This window comes from Mandrillus leucophaeus, unplaced genomic scaffold, assembly GCF_000951045.1.
Source record: "Mandrillus leucophaeus isolate KB7577 unplaced genomic scaffold, Mleu.le_1.0 Scaffold571, whole genome shotgun sequence".
NCBI classification, from domain to species: domain Eukaryota; kingdom Metazoa; phylum Chordata; class Mammalia; order Primates; family Cercopithecidae; genus Mandrillus; species Mandrillus leucophaeus.
This window is the reverse complement of record NW_012106153.1, coordinates 615,840-639,144: the sequence shown is the minus strand read 5'-3', so window position 1 is coordinate 639,144 and position 23,305 is coordinate 615,840. Positions and strand designations below refer to the sequence as shown.

The following is a 23,305-nucleotide window of genomic DNA, read 5'->3' as shown; positions in this document are numbered from 1 at the left end:
CTGTAATCCTGGCTACTCGGGAGGTTGAGGCAGGAGAATCACTTGAACTCAGGAGGCAGAGGTTGCAGTGAGCCGAGACTGTGCCACTGCGCTCCAGCCTGGGTGATAGAGCAAAACACTATGTTTCCAAAGAAAAAAAAAAAAAGACTTGCAAATGAGTCCACACAGGAGCCTGTTTTTAAAGCACAAGGTCACCCCACAGAGTCACCTGTTGGTCACTGGAGTCCCTCTTCTTCCCTCTCAGCATATGACATGAACTGCCTGGTGCTGTGCTGGGGTCTCTGGGAGGTCCCACACCCCAGCTCCCCTGCTCACCTACTGGAGGGTTGGGGAGGGCTGGGATAGTTCAGGCTGGGGTGCCCAGGCCCTGGGCACATTGCAGGACTGTTCTTTGGAGAAGGGATACTGTGTGAGGTCATAGGGAGAGGTTCAAATCTTCTGGGGAATAGACTGGGAGGCTCTTGGCTCTGTGGGGTCCTAGAAGCAGAACTAAGGCCTGTGGCTGGCCGTTTCCGGGAGGGAGGTTTTAGCAGCATGGGGAAGACCTTTCTAAGAGTCCAGGAAGGAGTGTCCAGAGGGACGGTGGCCCTTTCCGTGTGCGCTGCACTTTACAGTGTAGAGTGCTGTCTAACTTGCATCAGCATCTTTGCTCTCCACCCCATGGCTGTGAAGTGGGGCGGGGACAAGTCCTCCTGTAGGATCCCCTGCAGTGCCGAGCTTCAGGCAACCCACATCTTCGGACTCTGCTGCTTTGGGCTAAATTCAGGTTGCAGGTTGTGTTGTGGCCCACACAGTATTTTATCCTATTTAATTTAATATTCATTTTCATTTTATTTTGAAGCAGGACCTCATGCTGTTGCCCAGGCTGGAGTACAGTGGTGCAATAATGGCTCACTGCAGCCTTGAGCTCCTGGGCTCAAGTGAGCCTCCTGCCTCAGCTTCTCGAGTAGCTGAGACTACAAGTATGAGCGACCACATCCAGCTAATTAATTTTTTTTTTTGTAGAGATGGGGTCTCACTATGTTGCCCAGTCTGGTCTCAAACTCCTGGGATCAAGTGATCCTCCTGCCTCAGCCTCCCAAAGTGTTAGGATTACAGGCATGAACCACTGTGCCTGGCCCACACTGTATTTTTAAGAACATGGCAGTAGTTGCCAACATTTAAAAATTGGGAGGGATCGTATAAAATTCAGACTTGTGGGTCTCCTTGGAGGGTAGGAAGAGCTGGCTCACTGGCCCACCTTCCCACGCAGCACCAGCCCCCTAAGTGACAGGTGACCTCTTCCCCTTGGTCCTCACCCACCTTTCCCACTGATGTTACCTACTGGCCTCTAAGGCATCTGAGTTCACTTTACCTACTCCTGAAGGATTGGGCTGGGGAAGATGAGATGGGCAGGGGACAGCGCCCTCTCCTCGGGATGTCCCCATTCACATGGCTCAGGTTGGGCATGAGGGGCAGGGTCACTCTCCACCCCCTGGTTCCAGGCAGGACTAACTCAGCCATCCCCTACACAAGCCTCAAGTTTGGAATGTCTCGGGAGAAAAAGCCTTCAGCCCCGCTGAAGCCATGGCCACCCGTGCTGGCCTTTGTGCTCAGGAATCTTCTCCTCTCCCCACCTTCAGCTCCCTTTTTGGTGACCAAGAGGCTTTCTCTTGCTTTGCCTCATACACCCCTGCAGCCGCAGTGGGGAGAGGCCTCTTGGGAGGAGGAAATCAATTCTGTAGTGCTTGGAAACAGCCATTCTGCCCTCTCCTGTTCTGTGAGGTGGGCCCTGGCTGTTTGATGTTGGGCAAAGGACTGGAGGCTCTAAGCTTCCGTTTCTCCATTTGCCAGGTAAGGGTGGGTTGGACCGTGTGAGATGTTAGGAAGAGTGTGGTGGGGCCTGCACCCTGGGCTTCCCTTCCAGGGCCCTCCCTGGACAGTCCTGGCCAGTTCTGTGACCTGTTCAGTGATGTCCCTATCACCAACACCCAGGGAGAAGCAGAAACGAAACTGGGTGTAACCCGAAACGGAACCATGCCAGCTGTTTCAAAATAGCCTACGCAGGAGCCTCCAAAGGGGACGTTTGTGCAACATCCTGGTTTTCTTTTTCTTTTTCTTGGTTTTCATCTGCCAAAGGGGCAGGGGCTGACTGCCAGAGCCCAGGGGACTTTCCTCTTCCAAGTTCTGGGTCTTGGCACATTGGTCAGCCCTTGGGGTGGGGAGCCCTGCTGTCTTCAGGGTCCAAGTAGTGCTCTCTTGAGTTGGCATTTGGTTTGCTTGTGGAAATAGTGAGGCGGAGCCTGGCCTTAGCAGCCATGGAGGACCCTGAGTTCTGCATGTTAGGAGTGACGGGGCCTCCCCTGGCTCCTGTCACACTATGCACGAGCTGCTCAATGCAGGGAACGGTGAAGATGGCCTGCTCTGTCCTGTGCTGTCAATCAACAGCAGGCGGGTCTCAGCAGGTCACTTTACCCCTGGAATCTCGGTTTCCTCACCTGGGCAATGGGGAGGGCCTCAAGGACTGCTGAGCTGATTCAATGAGATGTGGAATATTGAGTGCCGTCCTCAGTGCCTGGCACACACTGGGCATTTGGTCCCACTGGGACTTTTGGTTGTGTGTTGACTTGAGAGAGATGATGCTTTGGAGAACAACAGCAGTCTCTCCCGGGGAGGCTCGGGGTGGTCTGTCCTTTTCTCTCCCGGGGAGGCTCGGGGTGGTCTGTCCTTTTCTCTCCTGGGGATGCTCGGGGGTGATCTGTCTTTTTCTCTGGAGAGGCTCGGGGTGATCTGTCCTTTTCTGTCCCAGGAAGGCTCAGGGTGATCTGTCCTTTTCTCTCCTGGGGATGCCTGGGGGTGATCTGTCTTTTTCTCTCCCGGGGAGGCTTGGGGTGATCTGTCCTTTTCCCAGACAGGATGGGGAAGGAAGGGGAGCGTAATGGTTGTCGTCAGAGTCACGGGTTTTGGGAATGAATTTTGCTGAATATCTTCCCTCCCCCCCAAAAAAAAATCCCCGTTAGAAAAAAGACGTTTTCCCAGGGGGTCCCTGGGTGAGTTAGTGGCCCTGACACCAGCAGGGGGTCTTGACATCCAGCCTGAGGTTGCCAAGTGCCTGCTCCGATTCCTGGGGTGTGAAAGTCTTTGTCCTCAGAAGGTGGTGTTATAGACTGGCAGGTCTGTTCCAACTCTGTCATGAGGCTACCTAAGAGGCGAGACAAGCCAAGGCTTTCAACAGGTTGGGGTGCAGGCTGGGGTCCCCTGCACAAGGCCACGCCTGCTCCACCAGAAAGACTGTCACAGACAGGAGCTGTCTATGGAGCACACATACAGGGCTGGCCTCTCAGGCCATGGCCCGTGCCATCACACGTGACCCGTGCCATCACACGTGACCTGTGCCTTCACGTGTGACCCTTGCCATCACACGGGACCTGTGCCATCACACACGGCTGGTGCCCAGAAGGGCGCCATGCTTGCTTTCATGTTCTGTTATGGCCATCTTGAAATTCATAGTCACTTTGAACAAGAGCCTATGTTTTCATTTTGCACTGGACCCCAAGAATCGTGTAGCCAGACCTGGTCACATGTTCATTACCTTGTGTAATCTGAGCAGTAGAGGTAATTGCCCCCACTTCGTAGCTGAGTAAACTGAGGCTTGGACATGCGAAGTGACCTGCCCGAGGGCTTCACAGCAGGAGTGGGGACGGGGGCAGAGCTACCTCTGTAACTCCAGAGCTGTGTCCTTGGCAGTGGCAATCAAGCAGAATCCCTACAGAGAGGGGCTGGCAATGGCTGGCTCATCTGAGAAGGGGGCACTGGCTGCTGGGCCCACACGGGTGCTGGTGAATGCTCAGACTCCCCAAGGCCTCCCCAGAAAGTAGACCCCAGCGTGTGGTCCTCTGGTCTTCCTCCCCAGTGCATCTTGTCACCCAGGGATGGAAGGAGTAGCTCCACCTCCTCCGCCTCTCCCAGGCTCAGTCTCCCTTTCTGCACCATGGGAGGATTCTGGGTCTGTGGCGTGGTAAAGCCGCCGGGCCACGATGCTGATGCTGACCTTCCCTGCCCCTCCCCCAGCTGTTGACCTCGGGCCAGCGGCAGCTGCTCCTGTGTGAGACGTTGACGGAGACCGTGTACGGTGACCGTGGGCAGCTAATTAAGTCCAAGGAGCGTCGGGTCTTCCTGCTCAATGACATGCTTGTCTGCGCCAACATCAACTTCAAGTAAGTGAGCCTGGGTTGGAGGGGGCAAGCACCCCTTCCTAGATGCTCCGTCCCGCCCTACTCCAGTCTCTCTGCCGCCCACTGCAGTGGGACCCCACATGAGCTTGGTTTAGATTTCCAATATTCCTCTCCATCCCTCTCGGCCTGCTCTGCCGCTGGTCCCCAATGCTGGGAAGTACCTGGAGCAGTCATCGGGGGCAGCCCTCAGCCTTGGGCACACAGTTGTCCATGGTACAGAGTTGTCTGTTCTGGAACTCTGCAGTTGGTGACTAAACAGTGGTTTTGTCCACACTGAAATTCATGAGATTCTTCCTTGTGTCTACCCCATATCCCTGTGGCTTTAACTCAAATCTGTTTTGCTCTGGCCAGATCGCAGAATTTCTCAATGTGAGCCTTTGCCTTTCCCCCACAGACCAGAGCATCGTCATCAGCCCAGAGGAGCCTGGTTTCCTGGTTCTGGGCCAGGGGTTGTGGAAATGCCCAGAGCCCGGCTGCTGGGCTGTGCCTGGGAGCCGGAGCCCTGGTGCAGGGTGAGGGCGAGGCTTTAGGCCGGAGCCTGAAGATGTGGCCCGTCAGTTGCTTTAGGCTTCTGGGTATCTTATGTTTTACTCACACAGGGAGCCCAAACCATGGGTGAGACATAGGAGAGATCCAACATTCTGGGGCCTGGCTGCCCGAGGCCGCGTGGGCCTGGTGCTGGGTCTTGGGCCCTGCTGTTCTCCAGCCTTCCTGCCCTGCCCGGCTCACCTGCTCGTGTCCCCTGCTTGGTCCTGCGGGGGACCCTCTATCAAATGCTCCCTGAGAACTTCAGCAGTGGTTTTTCTAGCCAGGCTCTTAGGAGAATCTCTGCTCTCAATATTTGACAAGACTTTTATTTTATTTTTATTATTATTTTTTTATTTTATTGTTTTTTTGAGATGGAGTCTTGCTCTGTCTCCCAGGCTGGAGTGCAATGGCACGATCTCAGTTCACTGCAACCTCCGCCTCCCGGGTTTAAGCGATTCTCCTGCCTCAGCCTCCCAAGTAGCTGGGATTGTAGGCACCCGCCACCACACCTAGCTTTTTTTTTGTTTTTGTTTTTTTATTAGAGACGGAGTTTCACCATGTTGGCCAGGCTAGTCTCAAACTCCTGACCTCAGGTGATTGGCCTGCCTCGGCCTCCCAAAGTGCTGGGATTACAGGCGTGAGCCACTGTGCCCCACCTTGACACCACTTTAAAAAAGCATCACCGAAGCAATAGTATGGCCACAATCACCGAAATCTAGGAGGGAAACAATCACCTCGGTAGAATGTGAATCCCAGCATAGCTCTCCCTCCTCCCAGCTGAATCAGTTCTAGGCTCTGGACTGAGTCAGCTTGGGCCTTCCTGGGTTTGGCCAGAGTAGGTTTGGGGATTTTCTGTGGTTACCGATCACGAGTCCTGAAAGGGGACAAACAGGGCTGTTTCAGGACCTGCGCACTCATTCACCATCCACCCATTTGTCCACCCGTCTATGAATCTATTGAATGTAGACCGAGACCTGGCCCCCGCCTCCAGGAGCTCAGGGCCTGGTTACGGACTCAGGCAAGGAAGCCTCTGTCACAGATGGGTCTGGGCAGGGCTTGTGGCTGACCCATTCGTTCATTTACTCACTCACTCAATCAAAGATGGTAATTCTTCAGTCCCATTTATATCCTGGACATCATACGGTGCTGGTGGTATGATGAATACCCTCTCTGCCTTCATGTTGTTCTAGCGCAAAGTGCAAAGTGGAGTGCTAGTGGCCCAGTTTTGGGGAATCAGTTTGGGTGATTTGAGCTGAGTCACTTCACTTGGCTGAGAATCAGTGTCCTTGTCTGGGATCATCCAAGCTTCCTAGCGGGGCTGTTGTGAGACCTAGAGATGAAGGAAGGCCCGCCTCTGTCCACACCTGGCCTCTGATGCCCTCACTCCCCGCAGGAGGCTGTCTGTCCTTCCAGCCCCATGGCCGGCCCCCCATGGGGTCACAGGCCCCAGGTTAGCCACTCCTTTGTAATAACAACCTCCCTTTCCTTCTTGTCTGTTTTCCCAGGCCGGCCAACCACAGGTACGCGGTTCAGGGGGCTCCGGGGCTCTGGGGCTCTGGTGGCATGTGGTTCTGGACATGGGGCTGGGCCCTGGGTGCCTGGTGCTTCTACCCTGGTGAGGGCTCCCTGCTCTGCCTGGCTTGGTTTTGGCCTGAGGTCTTGCGCTGGGGCTGCGTGAAGCCTGGCTGAGCTGGTGTGGAGGAGCATTGCCCTGGGCCAGCCCTGGGGCGGGGTGGCTGTGGCCTCTCCAGGGCCTCGTCCTCTCTGTCCCGACAGGGGCCAGCTGGAGATCAGCAGCCTGGTGCCCCTGGGGCCCAAGTACGTGGTGAAGTGGAACACGGCGCTGCCCCAGGTGCAGGTGGTGGAGGTGGGCCAGGACGGTGGCACCTATGACAAGGACAATGTGCTCATCCAGCACGCAGGCGCCAAGAAGGCCTCCACCTCAGGGCAGGCCCAGAGTGAGTACCCCCTCTCTGTGCCCTGCATGCATCACCCTCGCCCTCACCAGCCACAGCCTGGGCTGCTCCTACCCAGGCTTGGCCCCGTCTTGGGGACTCCTACACAGGCTGATGGGTGGCTTGGCCGGGAAGCTCTTGCTGGTTTTGCAGCCCCACCCTGGACCGAAATGCAGAGCTACGGCCTCACCTGGGTGTGCGCAGGTACATCTCCCAATCCATGCACTTCGCTCCGTCTCCACATTGGGTGCCACACGCCCAGTCCTGCTGTGGCAGCTACCTGGCTGCTCTCCTTCCTTCCTTCTACCTGTGCCCCCTCCCTGTCCATCCTCTGCGTGTCCCCAGGGCTGATTCTTCAAAACGCAGGTCAGATCAGTGCGTGTCATCCTTCCCTAGTGGCTTCCCATTGCCGGTCCTGGGGGCACCCCACCTGCCTCACTCACCTCCCTCTGCCCCTTCTCTCTGCTGCAGCCATGCCAGCCTCTCTGGGCTCCTGGATGGGCCACGCTCCCTCCCACCATGCCCTCTCCAGCCTGTGCCTTTTGCCAAGTACTCTTCTGCCATCCTGTTTTTGTCTCATCTATGCTTGGCTCAAATGGCATTTCCTCAGAGAAGCCTTTTCTTATGCCCTCATGCTGAGCCAGGTTGCCCCTCCTGTGCTCTCGAGACCTCTGGTGCATTTTCCCCTTTATGAGTGATTGAACGGTTGATGTCTCTCCTCTCAGCCTGGCTGCAGCCTTGTCCGGGAACCCAGGGCACGATGGGCGTTAATAGGTGTTCCTTGAATGCATGCAGGATGCTAAATTGCAGGGCTAGCAGAAAGGAACCCTGTGCCCAGAGTCATCTTCCATGGGTGAGAAAGGCACTGGGGTTTCACTTCCCCCTCTGTCTACTGTCTGACCCAGGAGGTTGCCTCATGGGCCGCTCACAATTCTGGAAATTCTGAGGGAGCGATTGCACCACCTACTCTTGCCGTCTGGGTGCTGGTCTGGGACAGCTGTGCCCACTTCCAGATGCTGTCTCTTTCCGCAGCTCTGCTGGGTAGGAAGAGTCCTCTGGCCCACGTGCCTTCCTCAGAGGCACCTTCTGCGCTGGCTCGACCGCACTCTCCCTCGCCGCCGCTTGGGGCACAGGGTTCCTTTCTGCTGGCCGCGGGGTCTAGCATCCTTCATGCACTCCAGGGTTGCTTAGGGGATCCCTTCTTCAGTGACAATGACGTGTCTGTAGCCGCATTCCTCAAACCAGAGTCACGTACTGCCAGACCCCTTCTAAAGGGGAAAGAAGTTCTTGTGGAACCCTTCATTATATTGTATTCAAATATATACAAATACAAACCCCCCTGTAATCAACGCCTTCTGCTTATAGCCCTTGAAGAACCATAAAACCAAAACCAAATCACAAATTGAATAAAAATAAAGCTACAAAACCATAACATTCCAATTAACAGCATTAATGTAACTTGATGGATGATGTTGTTTTGCTGAAACAAATTTGCTCACAATGTGGATGTGGCGCAGGCCCTGGTGGAGCAGGTGCCTCTGCGTTTTCGTGCCTGTGCCACAGGGTGCCCTTTGGGGATCTGCATTTCCCATGAGCTCCCCAGTTTGGGTTACTGCAGAGCCCCTCTGATGTGAGCGCATTGTCCACATCCCAAGCTCGCCACGCTCTTTGCTTGTTGCCCGGTGACCATTCAGGTGCCACAGTCCGTGGAAGCCTTGATACCAGGCAGCAGAGTGTGGCTTTAAACTCATTCCACACAGGTGACTCAGGATACGCACCTGTTTTTCAGATCATTGTCTCAATGAAAACCCCCATTAAGGCTTCCCCTCCATTCCCCTGGGGCTTCGTAAGACCTCAGTGTGCAAAACCATGGCCTAGAGAATACAGTCCAGATTCCTAGCCCGGTGTTCAAAGCCTTCCCATCTGGTCCTCCTGGACCCTCCTGCTCTATCTCTAGCTGCCGCCCCGTACCCCCATCTCATCCTTACTCCATCTGTATCATCACTGGGGATCTGGGCCCACTCACCCCATGACTGTCCCACCACGCTGATATTTCTCCCCACCACCTCCTGCCACCCACCTTCGTTAACTGACCGCTTCTTCCACCACTCGTCCTGCCCAGGTCATAAGCTCTGGAAGAGTGGGGACCCTGTCTGTCTTGTGTACTGCTGTCTCCAGTCTCTAGCATGGAATCTGGCACACGATAGGTCCTCAGGATGTCTTTGAACAACTTGCTGTTCACGGGGTGCTTCAAGCCACAGTGCCTTTGCACATGCTCTTGTCTTTCTCTCCCGGCAGTGCCCACCACACTTCCAGCCCCATGCAGGCCCCTCCCTGCTCCCAGGCACAGCTTGCTCTTGGTCTTGTGGTCTCAAACAGCCCTTTGTACGGACTGACTGTGGCCTGGATCTCAGGTGTTAGGCTTCACCCTTGAAAGGATCTGGCTTCCCAGCTAGTCTGGGCGCTCTGGGCAGGGTAGGAACTGGATAATGTTACTTTCTGGATCTTTTTTGTTGTGAGCAGATGCTTGGCTTCTTGTTAACGCCTTCTTCACCTGAGCCCGAGTTGGTCTCTTCTCTGCCCAGATAAGGTGTACCTCGGCCCCCCACGACTCTTCCAGGAGCTGCAGGACCTGCAGAAAGACCTGGCTGTGGTGGAGCAGATCACGCTTCTCATCAGCACGCTGCACGGCACCTACCAGGTACGTGGCCTGGCCTGGCCTTTTTGGCCTGAGCTCCCTGGTGTGGGCAGTGCCTGGATTCAGAAAGCTCAGTAGGGAGGGGCTCCTCTCCTGGCCCATGCCCACCATGCACTTCTGGCTTCTGAGCTCCCGTAGGCAACCATCGCTGCTGAAGCTCTGTGTCCCTGCCTGGAAGTCTGTTGTGCGGCCCCTGGTTCGGATACACCCTCTGGTTTGGGTTGAGCAGAGCCTGGCTGTGGGGTCTTCGTTTGTTCTCTGCACAGTGGCCATTCCATCATGTGGCCCCTCCTGGGCCTCTGCCCAGTCTGGAAGGGAAGTGGCTGCGACGGCATGTCCCTCTCAGAGGAGGGCTGCCAGGTGGGATCTGAGTCCAGGGCTGGGAAGCCTGGGGCATGGCGAGTTGGCTTCCTGCTTGGGGCTAAATGTGCAGCCTCAGTGAGGCTCCAGGACTTCTTCAGTTCCCTTCCTCTGGGGTGCTGTGATTCCTATAGGATCTGGGGTGGCTTTTGGGGAACCAGTGGGCTGTGTGGTAACCTCATTCACCTCCTGAACCCTAGAACCTGAACATGACCGTGGCTCAAGACTGGTGCCTGGCCCTGCAGAGGCTGATGCGGGTGAAGGAGGAAGAGATCCACTCGGCCAACAAATGCCGTCTCAGGCTCCTGCTTCCTGGGAAACCTGACAAGTGAGAGGAGGGGGTCTTGGAAGGAGGGCTGCTGCCTCTGCTGGGCTTCCAGTGGAGCAGGGGATCCGGAGAGGGTAGCTGGAGCCCTCTTATTTGTCAAGATAACATGGTGGGAGTGGATATGTAGGCATCGTGGGCAGTGTCTGGGATAGCACCTGGCACGCAGTAGGTGCTCATGGAAAGACTGTGGAATGAATGAATGAATGGTCATATCCTGGATAAGCCTGGCTCACTGTTAGGATACTCAGACACTCTGCCATTGGTCAGTTCCATTGCGATATGTCCTTTTCAGTCACATCAGCCTATCTAGGCCCCCAGGCCAGGCCCTGGGTTTCCTCTCTCTGGACCCAGCCTCCCCGCAGCACTACCTTACCCCCAAAATGCCCACCACAGAAGCTGTGCACAGTAGACCCCAACTGAGGTTTGTGGAACTGATGATAGACGTAGCTGTTTGGCCCGGCAGAGACAGGGGAAGGTATCTTTCTGGTCCTCCTGAGGCTTTGTAAGTTGGGTCTTTTTATTTCCACTTTACAGATGAGGAAGGTGAGGCTCAGAGTTACAGGAGAGGCTGAAGGCCACATTGTGAGAGGCAGAGCTGGGTCCTGATGGGGTCTGACTCTGAAGCTGAGGCCAGTGCAGTGAGGGGCTCAATGCCCAGGTTTTGGCTTCCAGGGTGGGGTGAAGGTAGGGATAGAGTGTCACAAGCACAGTGGCTGCAAGGAAGAGAAGGTTGGAGCACTATCATTTGAGGCAGGACCATGGGCTTGGTGCCCCAGGGAACCATGTGCAGGAGTCAGCAGCTTTGAATCTACCGCCTCTCTGCCGAGTGGCCTGCCCATCTCCCTTCTTCCGTCTCCCTTCTCTCTGCCTCCCATTCTCCACGCACACCCTAGAGGCTTGTGGCACTGCCCTGCCCACCTCCCAAAGGGCTGGGAAGGCCCCCACTGCTCCGAGGTGAGAGGACAGTATAGGGACAACAGCAACCTCTGGTTGCCCCAAGCTGGTGCTTAACCTGATTCATTCATTTCTTCATTCATTCATGTGTCCACTCAGCAAACATTTACTGAGCAACTGCCCCATGCCAGGTGCTTGGAACAGACCCAAGTGAGACCCATTCCTCCCTCTAGAGGCACGTGGTCAGACACGTAAGGTGTCTAAGGCCTGTGGACAGCTGACCGCTGACTAGGTGGAGTCGCAGCCTGCAGAGGCTCTGCCGGGCACAAAGCCAGAGGCTCCTGGAGCCAGGCTGGGGAGCGTGGCTCGGCCACTCTGGCCAGGTACCTCCCTCTGGGGGCCATTGTGGGTGAAGGGATTCCTCCTCCAGGGGACTGAGGCTTTGCCAGGCCACTAACCTCTTTGGCCACGTTTTGGGGATGCTCTGACCAGACCTCCCCAATCTCCAGGGCACGTGGGTTGGAGGAAGTACTACGTGACAGCTGGGGGAGCCTAGCCCTTGTGTGGGTACTCACACATCCACCCTCACCCTTCTCACCGCAGGTCCGGCCGCCCCATCAGCTTCATGGTGGTTTTCATCACCCCCAACCCCCTGAGCAAGATTTCCTGGGTCAACAGGTTACATTTGGCCAAACTCGGACTCCGTGAGTATAGCCCCAGGGAGAGTGCCTCAGGGGGCAGGGGTGCGGAGAGGGGAGGTTTGGGGTGTGTGAGGGTACAGGATGGGTGTTCAGGGTCTGTTGGGGGCAGGGAGGCTTCTGAGTGGGAGGGAGGCGGTGTGGTGGAGAAACAGCTGGGGCCGGAGCCGGAGCCCTGAGGCTCTGCTCTGTGACCCTGGATAAGTCACTTCCCCTCTCTGAGCCTCAGCTTCCCCAACTAGGAATTGATGGAACTTGACAGAAAGTAAATTAGTGGTTGCCAGGGACCTGGGAGGAGAGGGTAATGGAGAGTGACTGCTAAGGGTTTTTTGGTGGAGGTGATGAAATGTTCTAAAATTAGATGGTGGTGATTTCTTAACTCTGTGACTACACCAAAAATCAGTGACGTGTGCACTTCAAAAGGGTGCATTTTATGGTAACTGAATTATATCTCAATAAAAATGATACCTGGAAAAATGATGCAGGTTGGACTATACTGATTCTCAAAGACCAAAGACCTCACTACTATGCTTTTCTTCCGGTGCACCCCATGATACGAATACAGATACATAAATGGATATTTATGTGCACTTTTCTGAGTATTTTATGTGCATCTTTTTCATTTCACATTCACAATAGCCCTAAGAGTTAGGTCTGTTGAGAATCTCTTTTCCATTGAGGATTCTGAGGCCCAGAGAGGTGCAGGGACTTGCCTGAGGTCACACAGCAGGAAGGGGCAGATCTGGGCTGCAGACCCTGGGCGGCCTGCCTCCAAAGCCCAGTCTCGATCCCTGTCCGTTCTGCTTCCTCGGCTTGGCAAGAGTCTGTCTGCAGACTGCGTTCATTAAGTTGTAATTACTTTACTTGTCCATTTTTTGAGTTGATGAGAGGCTCATGTACCCTCCAGACAGAGCTATTATTCCCTATGATGTACCATAGTTCCCATTTGCCGATGCCAGCCAATAGCAGGGACATTTTTTTTGATTTTGTTTCTGGTATGATCTTTCTATAGAGAAGCACACATTTCCAACAGGTTTTAAAACATTTACAGAAGGCCGGGCACAGTGGCTCACGCCTGTAATCCCAGCACTTTGGGAGGCTGAGGCAGGTGGATCACGAGGTCAGGAGATCGAGACATGCTTGCTAACACGGTGAAACCCTGTTTCTACTAAAAATGCAAAAAATGAGCCTGGCACACGCCTGTAGTCCCAGCTACTTGGGAGACCAAAGCAGGAGAATTGCTCGAATCTGGGAGTTCGAGTTTGCAGTGAGCCGAGATCACGCCACTGCACTCCAGTCTGGGTAACAGCGCCAGACTCCATCTCAAAAACAAAACAAAACAAAACAAAACAAAACAAAACAAAACAAAAACATTTCTGGAAAGAAGTCAGGACCTTTGGCTGGGCGCAGTGGCTCACGCCTGTAATCCTAGCACTTTGGGAGGCCGAAGTGGGCAGATCACCTGAGGTCAGGAATTCGAGACGAGCCTGGCCAACATGGTGAAATCCCGTCTCTACTAAAAATACAAAAAAATTAGCCAGGCGTGGTGGCATATGTCTGTAGTCCCAGCTACTCGGGAGGTTGGGCAGGAAAATCACTTGAACCCAGGAGGCGGAGGTTGCAGTGAGCCAACGTCGTGCCACTGTACTCCAGCCTGAGCAATAGAGTGCGACTCCATCTCACACACACAAAAAAAGAGGACCTTTGTCACTGGTTTTCATTAATTGAAAAATACTATTGAGACTCTACATAATTTTGGGCATGGGGGAAAGAATAATGACAAAAGCAGAGAGATCTCTGCTCTCAAGGAACTTAAATTTATGAGGGGCAGGAAGGAGGACATTAAATGGGGAGCAAATCTGCAAGCAGGAGTTATGCTGTGCAGGGCATAGAGCTGGCCTGGGGCTGCCATGTGGGGGACCCGGAGGCAGGGACCTCAGAAGCTGCACAAAGATCTGGGCGGAGTGATCCAGGCATGGGGACGGCAAGTGCAAAGGCCCTGAGGTAGGGACAAAAGGAAGCCCAGAGTGGCCAGCACTGGCAGATGAAGGGGAGGGAAGTAGGTGGGTGGGTATGTTGTGGGCAGGTTTTCTGGGAAGCCAGGGAGAGCCGTATGGGATTTGTTCTGGGCATGATGGGAAGCTGTGCATTATAGCATTGAGAGCTGAATAATGTCGTGATCTGATTTTCATTTAAGTGGGTCATTCTGGCTGCTGTGGGGAGAGGGCATGGGAGAGGCAGGTGTGGAGGTAGGGGAAGGAATGGGGAGGGGTTGCCTGTGGGCGAATCCGGACTAGAGGCTTCTACTCAGCCCATCCCTTCTTGGATCCAGTGCTGATATTGCTCTGGCCTCAGCTGGATGTTTCTGGGTGACAGAAAGGCCTTTGGAGTGTGCAGAAAGGGTTTTAAGCAGAAGCTGCCCTGTCCCTGGCAGAAGACTTTGGGAATCCTCGCCCTCAGAAAGGCTAACGTGGCTTCCCTGCCCCTTGGACCATGCGCTCCCCTTCCCACCCCATCACTTCCATCCTGGGAAGTGCCCAAGCCCCATGTGTACACCTGCTTTAAAGGCAGATGAATCTCCTGTTTGAACCACATGTGCTTTGCTGTATGGAGCTTGGTGCTGGAGGGATGGGAGATGGCGATTCAGGCAGCCCCAGCTCTCCGCAGCCTGTGAAGACGCTGGGCTGCCTTATCTCCACACAGCTTCACTGCAGCAAAAGTTTTAATGGAAGGAGAGTCATTTGAAATCTTATTTGAATGCCTGTGTTCCCTTGGGGCTTGAATTATTTGTTTCTTTTATTTGGCCAGTACTTTTTTTTTTTTTTAATCTGCAGTGCCTGGTTTGGGAGGGGACGATAATATGAGCCTGTTAGAAATAGAATATGTTAAAAACATTTATTCCCAAAGCCTGTTATTCCTTTATTTTATTTTCTGTATCTTTCTCTCTCCCTGACTACAGTGTGTCAGGATCATAATCTGAAGATTGAGAAAGGAGAGGGATGTGGTGGGGGAGCCTGGGATCTGGGAGAGGGTATTAGCTCTGCCCTTTGGAGGGGCAGGGAGCCCTGGGGAATCTGCGGACCCAGTTCAAACCCCAGCATGGCCACCACCATACCTTGTGGTCCTGGGAAAGGCAGACTCCATCCCGAAACCCAGTTTTCCTATTTGTGAGTTGGACTAGATCTCCAAGGGCCCTATTGCATTCTTTGGCACACAGGAAGGTTTGAGAGGCAGTAAGGCGTGGTCCTCAGCACCATGGGAAATGGAGCCAGACCATCCGGCTTCCGTTCCCAGCTCTGCCACTGACCAGCTCTGTGATCCTGGCAAACTACTCTGAGATGCCTTGGATTTTCCATCAGAAAATGGGGAAAATGCCAGTGCCCCCTGCACAGGGGTCGCATGAAAATGTAGGGAGATGGTGCGTGGAAGATGCCTAGACAGCCAGCCCTTGGCACATAGGAGCTGTCAGAGAGGCTCCTAGGTCAAGCAGTGTCTGCATTTCAGAAGGGGAATGGCCTTTCTGAGGTCACACGCGATTTAGTACAGGGCCAGGATATCTTCCTACCTCTTTCTACCGGTTCGGCTCTTGTTAGGGCTTGAACAGGGCTGTAGATGGAAGGCCCCAGAGAAGGAAGAGGTGAGGTAGGGGCTCCCTGATTTCCCTTCCTGTGCCCTCCCCCCGCACCACCTGCTCTGCCCACACAGCTGCATTGCTGCCCCATACCCTTGGGCCCTTGGAGCTCCTCCCACCCGTGGCCCTCCTCATTCCCACCTCTCAAGGGGACATGGGCCTGGCAGGCCACGGCCAATGCCAAACTCACAGGGACATAACCAGGTGGCCAAGGCAGTGAGCCTGAGCGCAGGGCTGGGCCCTCCCTTGCCGCCTCTCATTTGGTTTAGTTTTCTGGCCCGTAGTCATCACACTGACGCCAGTTTTCCTTCCAGTGATGACTCCAGCTGCTGGGTCCTGAGCACAGCCCTGGCAGCGTGTGAAGTGCGTTCTAGACCTCATCATGTCCTTTAACCCTCACTGCTGTCCCACAGGCTGGTGCTGGGATCTGCCCACGCCCTGCAGCTGGAAGGGATGGGTCTGCTCGCCAGGAGTGGGGCCGAGGGCATGGCCTTGGAGCCTGACCCTGGTTTTACCCCAGCTGGGAGGCTGGCCACTTGCCTGGCCTCCCTGGACACCAATGGCCCTCTCTGTAGGGGACAGGTGGTTGGATGAGATGCCTGCTGAGGTCTGGCCCAGTCTGACGTCTGTGGCTGTGGCCAGCAGCATCTCTGTGGTGCTGGGGAGGTGTGAGCGGTATCTTGAAGGTGGCTTTAAGTTTGGGAGGTTCGGGAAGAGCAGTAAAGGCATGATACTGGGACTGAGCCCAGTAGGAGTCTGGGAGGCAGGTCGGGCTGGAGAAGCGGGGCAGGGCCTGCGGTGGGCTCAGCTGCCCTCAGTAATAGGAGCAGCGAGGACAGCGACCATCATGGCTGCTATTTCCAGAGTGCCTGGTGTCTGCTAGGCATGATATATATGATTTCCAGTGCTCACAACTCCATATGGTTGGAGTTCTTTCCCCCATTTTCTAGATGAGGCCACAGGCTCAGAGAGGGTAAGTACCTGGCTCCATGTCACACGGCGAGTTGGAGACTGAGGTGGGATCTGCCCGGGTCCTTCTAGCAGACCAGAGGGGATTGTTCTGAGGGTGGTGGGGGATCTGCGACCCTGGAGCTGTTCCCTGTGTCCCATGGGGAGCTCTCATGCCCAGGGGGTGTTGGCAAACAGAGCTGGGCGCTAAATAAGCCCCCACTTAGTGTCAAATGGAAATCGCGGCTCTGCCGTCGGTGCCAGTTCTTAATGTCACTTATCCCAAGCGAGCTTTCAATTTTCAGCGACAGCAGTCTTCTCATTTGGTCTCCGCCACTCTGGTTTTGTGATGGGAACAATGGCAGTGGCAGATGGGGAGCAACGACTCCATTTTCTTGTAATGTCCCCAGTCGCAGGCAGGGAAGGCACCATCTGGAAGGAGAAGGTCAGATCATTAAAAAAATACATAGGAATAAATTGCCAGGACTTGATGGGCTGTGGGTGTTCGGGGAGGAAAGAGAGGAGCTGAGCTCTGGGCGCCCTGGTGACGGGGGCTAGGGCGGGGAGATGCTCGCTCACCCAGCTCCTGCAGGCTGTGGGGTGAGGAACTGGGGGTCCAGACCAGAGCTCTTGTCTGGTAGAGGTGAGGATCTGCTTGATTGTAAGTTCCTTGAGAGCAGGGACAAGCTCTCAAATCTGGTCTATCTTTATTTGCTGCCCAGGGGCTTGTCCAAGAGGCGGCGTGGTGAGCCCCGGCACACTAGGAGAGGCTAGGAGAGCTGCGCTGCCCCGGGACGAGCTGCGTTGCAGGCACCGTGCAAGGTGCCCCCGTGGGTTAGTTCCTTGGCACCTGGGACTTGCCCTGCTTTCCCCTTTCCTCTGCTGGCCAGTGTGGAGTGTGGATGGAAGGACCTGTTTCCCATGATGGCTGTGATGCAGTGAGGCAGTGTGGAAACTGTGAGGTGGGGGCACGTAGAAGTGTCTGTTATGGCAATGTGTGCACCCTGTGCGGTCGTGCCCTTTCCCTGAGGGCCTCTTATGTTGGTCTTTCCTCCCTGGTCGCAGGGATCAGGTCTTACGTAACTGCTTCCAGGGCCCAGCAGGGTAGAGGGCCGGACATGGAGGACGACGGCTCTGGGCCCACTTTGGGAGTGAGTTCACCGCTCAGTGACTCAGGCCGGAGGGTGTGAGCGCGCTGGGTGCTGGCGCTTTCACATCGTCATGCCTGACATTTGGGAATGTCTTTCACTTCTCAAATAGCATCTCACCTGCCACCTCATTCCAGCTCCTCCTGCTGTGCTGGCGTTCAGATGCCACCTCTCTCGGGCAGTGATGGCCTGCGGCTGCCCTCAGGGTGGTCCTTCCTCACTCACGTCCAGCCCTTCGCTCTGACCTGGCAGGATCTCTTCGATGAAAGCGAGTCAGATTAATGTTCATGTCAGGGGTACATCTGACAAACCTGGAAAATGAAGCTCTGAGAAAAGAGACTTTTTGTTCATGTCCCTGAATGTACTGATGGTCCGTGGTGGGTCCAGCGCTGCGTGAGTGGGTTGGGTGAGGTGTAGAAGGAAATAGGGTGGGAGGTTTCGGCCTTCACAGAACACTGGCATGGTGGGGAGCCCTACTTCCATGTGCGCACACACACACGCGTGCACACATGCACATGTGCACGCACACAAAGGAAGAAGAGCCACACTGGTGGAGGAGCAGGGAGTAGCCCTCAGAGGTGTGATACCCTCCGATGGGCTGAGGTGGTATGAGGCCAGGGCATGGAGACATGGGCGGTGCAGGCCTCTCTAAGAAGGAGAGGAACCAGCCCTGGGGAGCTGAAGGGTAGAGTTCCGGACAGAGGGAACCTCCGGGCCCGTCCCAGTGAGGTTGCTGAGCACAGTCCAGCTCAGTGGAGCTGGTGGCCGAGGGAGGAGGCCGGGGAGGGAAGGGGCCTTCGCAGCTCTTCCAGGAGAGTTTGGATCTTATTCTGGGCGGACTGGGACTCCACTGATGTTTCCAAGCAGGGGAACGGTGAGGCCAGATGTAAGTTTTACATCTGGATGGGCCTGGCTGCTGAGTGAAGACGACTGTAGTGTCAGGGGGCCCTGGTGTGGCCAGCGGGCACTCTCAGGCTGAGCTGGCCCCTCCTCGGGGAGAGGCAGGCTGGCTGTAGGTCCCAGCTTCCTCTCTGTCACGGAGAAGGGCGTTGCAACACAGCGGTTCAGTCTGTGACCTGCCCTTGTGGCTCTGGAGCTCTGGGCACTCCTCAGCTTGGGGTCACTGCAGTAAGTGGCGTCTCTTCCTGGGGCCACCTGTCCATGTCTCTGGTTGCCTGCAGCAGAGCTACGCTAGCATCACTGGGCCCACAGGCCTTTGCGACGGAGCCTCGGTGGGCGTGGTTGCTGAAGGCTGCCTGGTCTAGTCCAGAGAATTCAGTCTTGGGTTTCAGACCTAGGCCTGAATCTGGGTGCTGCCCCCTAGCCATGGCTGTGGTCTGGCTGTGTTACCAAATCCCTGAGTGCCAGTGTCGTCCTCTGTGGGGTGAAAATAATGATTCTGACTATGCTCAGCAATTGTGAAGACTAAGCCAGGGCATAGACGGTGGCGCTCAGTGTGGTGCCTGATGTGTGGGCGCATAGTAGGTGGCGTCTTCCTCATGCCCATCCTTGCTGTGGGCTTCCTGGAAGGGAGTCCTCATAGGGAGCGTAAAGGAGGAAGGGATCCTCCACAGGGAGAATTCTTCAGAACAGATGGTGGTTTATTCCTCCCTCTTTCCTCTCATTCATTCTTTCCAGCCTTGTTTTCTGAGCACTATGTGCCTTGCAGTGTGCTGGGTGTCAGGGGGACAGTGGTGAATGAGACAGTGCAGACCCCCACTGACTACAGCTTTGATATTAGAGACTTATGGAAATGAACCACAGATGATTTTAGATCGTTATGAAGGCTGTGAGGAAAGTAAGACAGGGTCTTTAGAGTGATTCCTGAGAGAAGGGGCCACTGTAGTCAGGGTAGTCAGGGAGGACTTCTCGGAGGAGGGGACGTGTGAGCAGAGCCCCAAGCCGTGTAAAGGAGCCTCCACAAAGAACGAGGTTTAGCAGATGCTCTTTAGCACGGTGATCTCCCGTGGTGAGTCCTGGGTCTGGGATCAGGTTAGGCATGTGTACTTGTAACAGGTCCCTGGGAGCTTTGAAGCACAGCTAGGGTGGGCAAACTGGAGGCAGGTGGCTTCCTAATTTCAGGATAGTCTTGAAGGAAGCAGGAGTGTAATTCTCCCGCATTTCCATCACCACCACGGTCAAGTGTGAGTGCCGCAATGGCGGCCTCCTGTCCTCTGATCATTCATGGTCTCTCTCCTACTCTGCAGCAGAAATTCACGGCAACAGGGGTCTGTACTCTGTTCAGCATCTTAATATTTTTTTTTAAAAACCCTTTCACGTCTATTATTTCATTTGGTTCTCACAGCAACCACAGGACGAAGGCATTTCTAGCATTCCTATTTTCTAGGCAAAGAAATCAAGGCTCAGAGAGTTGGGGTGACTTGCACAGGGTTGTTCAGCAGTAGGATGGTCAAGCTGGGACCTTAAGTTTTTCAGCTCCCTGCCTGAGACCCTGGCCACGGCCTCACTCCTGAGGCTGGATTCCATCTCAGTCCGGCAGGAGTAGGGTGGGGAGTGACTGGATGGGGCCAGGCTTCTGGGGCCTGCAGCGGCTCCCTGGGGCTTGGAGGGCTCCTCATGGCCTGGTTGGTCCTTGGACTCTGACCAGCTCTACCCACCTCCTTCCTCTTGCTGTAGGGGAGGAGAACCAGCCAGGCTGGCTATGCCCGGATGAGGACAAGAAGAGCAAAGCCCCGTTCTGGTGCCCGATCCTGGCCTGCTGCATCCCTGCCTTCTCCTCCCGGGCACTCAGCCTGCAGGTGAGTGGAGCGGATCTTGCTGAGCCGACCTCGAAGGTGGCTGCGGCTCCCCCTCGCCTGGGAGAACCAGAGTTTCCAGGGAGCGCCCACAGCAGGGAAGGCTCAGGTTCCAGCTGCGGCTTCTAAATTCTTACTGACAGACTTGGTCAAGCCTTTTTGTTGCTTCGGGAATTAGCTTTCCCACCAAAAAAATGGAGGCGAATGACCACTGTGGGTCAAGTGAATGGAAAATTCCATTATTTTGAGATAATAAAACAGCAATGATCTCATCTGTTGATGGCATGGCTCCAGATCATGCCGAAGCGGCCGTGCCAGCCCCCGTGGGTTGGGTGCTTTGTGGTCCGCCAGGCAGGAGCCGGCTTTGGTGCAGGGATTGCCCTCATTGTGGGATGCTCCCTGATGTGCCATCAGGCCTCCCGTGTATTGAGCACTTGCTGTACCCCCTGGTTCTTTCCTGCCATTCTCTTATTTTAATATCTGTAAGAACCTTGCGAGTAGATGTTTCTCTATCCATTTCACAGATAAGGAAACTAAGGCTAAGACAGGTGCTATGATTTTCCAAAAAGGACACAGCGAGTAAGAATTTGAACCTTGCCCTGCCTGATCACAACACCCAGGGTCTTAACCATGAGGATGTTCAGCCCCTACGGGTTACCTGCCCTTATACCCTGTCCTAGCTCGCCCTCCATCTGGAGCAACTACTGCCTCCCCTTTCCCAGGGAGATGAGGTCGTCTCAGCTGCAGGGATGGGAGCACCAGCTGGGGACCCAGGCCCAGCTTGGTGAGCCCCAAGAGACGTACCGATTGGGCTGTAGACTGGGGATCTAAATAGCTGAAAGAACAAATCCTTGAGATGTGAGTTCATTTGTTCACTTGTCCATTCTGCATGTAATTTTTTGAGCACCTATTTTGTGCTAGACCCTGGGAATACAGTAGTGACTAAGACTTACAAGGTCCCAGCCCTTATGTAGCTTTGAATCCTAGCAGAGAGAGAGAGGCAAAAACCCAGCAAACCAAAGGAAATAGAAAAGAGTGAGGTGCATAACAAAGACATCAGGGCCACAATAGATACATGGGTGGGTTGAAGTTCAGAGATGGCCACTTGGAGGAGGTGGCGTTTAAACTGAGACCTGAATGGCAAGAAGGATTCAGCCCAGGGATGGGAACGATATTGCCAGTAGACAAACCTACTCAGAGGGTGCAGCAGGAACAGTGGGGGAAGCCAGGTGAGGCAGGAGGAGAGAGGGCGGGCCCCAAGGTCAGCTGGTGGGTGAGCTGGACCACACCAGCCTTGCAGGCTGGATCAGCTTTGGATTTCGTTCTCAGAACAGTGAGAAGCCTTGGAAACAGATGTTTCCCAAGCTGGGGACTAGCATGATTTGATTTATAATTTGCATTTTTTGGCTGGTGTGTGAGAGTGAATTGCAGATAAGAATGGATACTGGGACTGGGCGTGGTGGCTCATGCCTGTAATCCCAGCACTTTGGGAGGCTGAGGTGGGAGGGTCACTTGAGTCCAGGGGTTTGAGACCAGCCTGGGCAACATGGTAAGACCCCTATCTCTACAAAATAAAAAATAAAATTAGCCAGGTGTGGTGGCGCAAGCCTATAGTCCTAGTGACTTGGGAGGCTGAGGTGGGAGGATCGCTTGAGCCCAGGAGGTTGAGGCTGCAGTAAGCTGTGATTGCACCCCTGCACTCCAGCCTGGGGGACAGAGTGAGACCCTGTCTCAAATAAATAAGTAAATAATACAAAAGGAATGGATGTCAGCTGGGTGGGGTGGCTCACGTCTGTAATCCCAGCATTTTGGGAGGCCAAGGCAGGTGGATCACTTGAGGTCAGGAGTTCGAGACCAACCTGGCAAACAAGGTGAAACCCTGTCTCTACCAAAAATACAAAAATTAGCTGAGCTTGGTGGTGCACACCTGTAGTCCCAGCTACTGGAGAGGCTGAGGTGGAAAAATCACTTGAACCTGGGAGACAGAAGTTGCAGTGAACCGAAATCGTGCCACTGCATTCCAGCCTGGGTGACACAGTGAGCCCCTGTCTCAAAAAAAAAAAAAAAAAAAAAGAATGGATATAGAGGGAGCAGCTCAGAGCTCAGCTTAGGGTCCTGCTGAGACGTGACAAGATTTGATGTGGGCGGAGGCCAGGGCTGTGACTGGAGTAAGGCATCCTTGCCTCAGGCACAAAATTCTAGCAGATGTCAAAAATCTCAATAATTAAAATAAATACGGTTTTAATGCAGTGCTTAAATATAACCAAATCAGCAAATTTCTGCTTGTGGTTTGGTCACTCTTTTTGTCTCTTGATACACAAAGGGCCAGGATTAGGGTGAGGCGAGTGAGCCAGGGTTGTACAAGTGTAGGGTGAAGTTTTGTCTGTAAACTTTTAAGTAATTATTCATTGTGGATTTTTTGCATTAATATTGATTTGTCTTACTCTGTCTCTCTCTATATATTTTTTGTGACTGCATTTTTGGTGCCCTTTTAAATTTTGTACCCCAGCTAGGTGCCCTGTCTATCACCAGTGCCCCAGCCCTGGTGGAGGCCTTGGGCAAGGGAGGTGGGAACACGTTGGGGATATGTTGGGGTGGGACTGGCTTAACTGGTGATAGATGGGGTATGCCAGATTGGGGGTTACTTGTGGGCCCTGGGGCCTTGGGCTGGAGGCAGCGACCATGGAGTGGGGAGTAGCAGGGCCCACTGTGCCTGCGGCCAGCTTGGCCTTAGGGCATCCCTGCAGAAGGCTGGCCCTGGGTGACTTTTATGATGGGCATTGGATTCTCCTGTATCCCTCAGGGCCTTGGGTCTCTTGAGAGCACAGGATGCAGGCTGAGCCCTGACAGATCAGACCCCAGTGGTGGAGTCACAGACTGGCCACTGCCTCCAGGGCCTCCCCAAAAGAAACCCCCATCCAGGTGGGGAGCCTCTGCCACCTCAAACCTGGGGAACCAGGGCCCACGAACCTCCTCAGTGCGAGCTCTCAGGGCCCAGGAATATGTAGGCCAGAAACCTCAGTCCTGCTGGCCCCAGCTCACTGTCTCCTGAGGAGCACCGGGGCTAGTGGAGGGTGGTGAGTGACTCTCTGTGGTAAGGGGCCTGTGGAGCTCCCAGAAGCCAGAGCAGAGCCTGTCTGACCACAC

General features: G+C 54.6%; 1 protein-coding gene across 1 annotated transcript in view; it reads left to right on the top strand.

The window, feature by feature from the left end:
• The window catches only part of ARHGEF10L (Rho guanine nucleotide exchange factor (GEF) 10-like), a 191,991-nt gene that overhangs the window by 116,628 nt on the left and 52,058 nt on the right, over positions 1 to 23,305 (top strand). Inside the window, exons 17-23 of the mRNA XM_011998461.1 lie at positions 4,051 to 4,196; positions 6,248 to 6,262; positions 6,519 to 6,700; positions 9,283 to 9,398; positions 9,956 to 10,083; positions 11,581 to 11,681; positions 20,040 to 20,161. Of these exons, the coding sequence (XP_011853851.1) occupies positions 4,051 to 4,196; positions 6,248 to 6,262; positions 6,519 to 6,700; positions 9,283 to 9,398; positions 9,956 to 10,083; positions 11,581 to 11,681; positions 20,040 to 20,161 (810 nt within the window). The remainder of the gene's footprint in view (positions 1 to 4,050; positions 4,197 to 6,247; positions 6,263 to 6,518; positions 6,701 to 9,282; positions 9,399 to 9,955; positions 10,084 to 11,580; positions 11,682 to 20,039; positions 20,162 to 23,305) is intronic.